Consider the following 2,786-nt stretch of genomic DNA (forward strand, 5'->3'; position numbering starts at 1 on the left):
AGATTTTTATAAGCAAAATCAACTGGTCAAATTTTACAGTGTAACATATTTAGGTTTCTCATAGATGGATTGTGGTGCTTACATGCTCAGACACATCAATGAAATGCTCAAAAAACCCAATCATAAATGACTCATGTCTATGTTCATGCACTGATGGAGACAGCCAACATGGGTCTGTGGACCCTCAAGGGCCCTGCATGTGGCTCTGCTTCCTCGGGCTCCTCTTTTCCGAGCTAAAACTTCTCTCCAGTCAGAACTAGAGACAGAAAAATATTCCCTGACTTTTTCCCTCGCTTCGTAGTTTGATGTAGGACCGTGAGATGTGCCATCCTGCTCAGTGTGCTCTCTCAGTTACTGTAACACAGGCGGAAGTTCAGACAGAGACAAAAACTGTCAAGTTTGCACTTCGCTGTCATTTCCGCAATCATTTCTAACTATTCCGCCAGCCGTGTGAAGTCCACACTTCCTAAATCTGTTACCGCAATCCACTGCTGCCCGCTGCCGCCATAAGGAAACTGTTTTTCTGCTCATTATCAGCAGGTTTCCCCTGTAAGTTACCTCCTCAGAAAGTATGCAGCTGTTTCTCACTACGGAAGAGGTTTCACACGTAGGCGTGTTATGCTTTCAAGCAAGTCGGGTTTACTGTAAAGCTACGGAAAAGTCTGGGCGGTAACTGACAAGATTGACGTTTATTTTGACCACGTTTTTTTCACGAGAAATACAGCTGTGTCGCTGTATCCTGCAGACCTGCTGGAGGCACAGCTGTCAGGAGTTTAATCCACCGAGCTCAGATTAAGCTAGCTGCAGCAGTACAGGTAAGCTAACACGAAAACTACTACAGCTACTTTAATGGACTCGCCAAATAACTTAATGAGCTCGTTAGCTGGTAACCATCATAAAAACCAGTTAAAAAGTTACTAGCGAATTGTTGTGTCATTTAAGTGCACAGTCAACGAGCTGACTGACAGGTAAATTTACGCTAAGTTAATGCTAAATAAAAGTCACCAGAACATACGCAGCTAATCAACCACGTGGATGAAGTCAGACATATATAAGTACGTATGTATATATGTCTGTGGGAACACCTAGGCCTATATAACGCAAGGGATTTAATAGTAATGTGTTTGTACTGTAGTTACATGTATTGTTATAATACCCCATTTATATTACAGCTATTAAGCGGCTGCTTTGTTCTGTGTATTCTGTTAAATTTGACAAGACTAAGGGCTTTTGTCTATCCCCGGTCTCTGTTAACGTTTCTCTATTTCTCTGTCCAATTATTGTCTCTGTCTCTTCCCTCCAGCATGTCAGGGATTACTGCCAGTACAACAAACTACCTGTGGTCTTTACAAGATGTCCTCGGTCAAGGGGCTACTGCTAGTGTCTATAAGGCACGCAACAAGGTAGCCACAGTGTGGATGAATCCTGTCATCATAATAGCACACTTTCAGGTTTTTCTTTTTTCCCCTTAGCATCTTATTCACACCACTGGTGTCATTATGTCACGTTACAGCCTACTTACTGGCTTAAAAGCGACACCAGGAAGTGTGATAAGAAAAGGTTGTGGTTGCAATATAGCTGTAGGCCATCTTTGAAATTCAGTTCTTTCATGACACTGTCATGATCTGCTGATTTAAATATGTGTGTGTGTGTGTGTGTGTGTGTGTGTGTGTGTGTGTTTCCATGTGTGTTTCTGTGCAGAGGTTGGGTGAGCTAGTAGCTGTCAAGGTATTTAACATGCTGAGCTACAACCGTCCTCATGAGGTCCAGATGAGAGAGTTTGAGATGCTGAGGAAGCTCAACCACAGCAATATTGTCAGGCTGTACGCTGTGGAAGAGGTAAGGCGATGGTGAGAGGAGGAAAGATGAGGACAAGGGAAAACAGCCGTAATCCATATTAATTTTGGACATGGTCAGGAGAGCATTTGCACACCTTGTTTTACATTGTTAGACATTGGGACAACATAGTTTTAAAGGTCCCATATTTTGCAAATTTTCTGGTTCATACTTTTATTTTGGGTTCCTATTAGAACATGTTGACATGCTTTCATGTTCAAAAATCACTTTATTTTTCTGTTATTGTCTGCCTCAATAGATCTCTATTCATCATCTTTCTGCAACGGTCTATTTTAGCACCTGTCTTTTTAAGAAGCCCACTCTTGACTGGTCCTGCTCCTGCTCTGACTGGTCTCTGTTTTCTGGTCTTCCACATCTGTGCTCTTGGCATCTTTGCATCATCATTGCAGCTGATGGATGAATGCAATGGCGCTGTAGCAGCAGCTTCCACCTCTATATATCATATGTGTGACATCACAACTTCACAGTAAACCTGACGGATTGTTTAAAGTAACAGTTTCTGAATACACACTGTGCGTTTCCCTGTAGACTGAGCATTTTGATACTTAGTATTTATATAGCACATTTAAGTACTTTATAATAAAAAAAATGACAATCTGATTTAGTACAATACGGGACCCTTAGTACATATATACTCATACCTTCAGTCACTTACCTTTCTAAGGTATATTAGCAGCTCTCTAGTATTTATTATGGTATTTTTGAGACAGTTTTCAGAATATATATTTTTATGTTTACGATGTTGAAGGAGTTGCAGCTCACCTCCTAATGTCTCTCCTTAGCTGCCGTCTAAACAGAAGGTGCTGGTGATGGAGTATTGCTCAGGAGGAAGTCTGCTCAGCGTCCTGGAGGAGCCAGAAAACGCCTTTGGCCTGCCTGAAACTGAGTTCCTCACAGTCTTGCAGTGTGTAGGTGGGTATATATAGAAA

The 2,786-nt window shown here is 41.7% G+C and overlaps 1 protein-coding gene across 1 annotated transcript; it reads left to right on the plus strand.

The window, feature by feature from the left end:
* Positions 1-406: 406 nt before the first annotated feature.
* Positions 407-2,769, plus strand: LOC121965461 (inhibitor of nuclear factor kappa-B kinase subunit epsilon-like; the record flags this gene model as incomplete). The annotated part of the gene is made up of 4 exons (XM_042515604.1): positions 407-815; positions 1,304-1,403; positions 1,702-1,839; positions 2,640-2,769. Coding segments are annotated over exons 2-4 (367 nt in total), but the record flags the coding sequence as incomplete, so codon positions are not given.
* Positions 2,770-2,786: the final 17 nt, after the last annotated feature.

This window comes from Plectropomus leopardus, unplaced genomic scaffold, assembly GCF_008729295.1.
Source record: "Plectropomus leopardus isolate mb unplaced genomic scaffold, YSFRI_Pleo_2.0 unplaced_scaffold20115, whole genome shotgun sequence".
NCBI classification, from domain to species: domain Eukaryota; kingdom Metazoa; phylum Chordata; class Actinopteri; order Perciformes; family Serranidae; genus Plectropomus; species Plectropomus leopardus.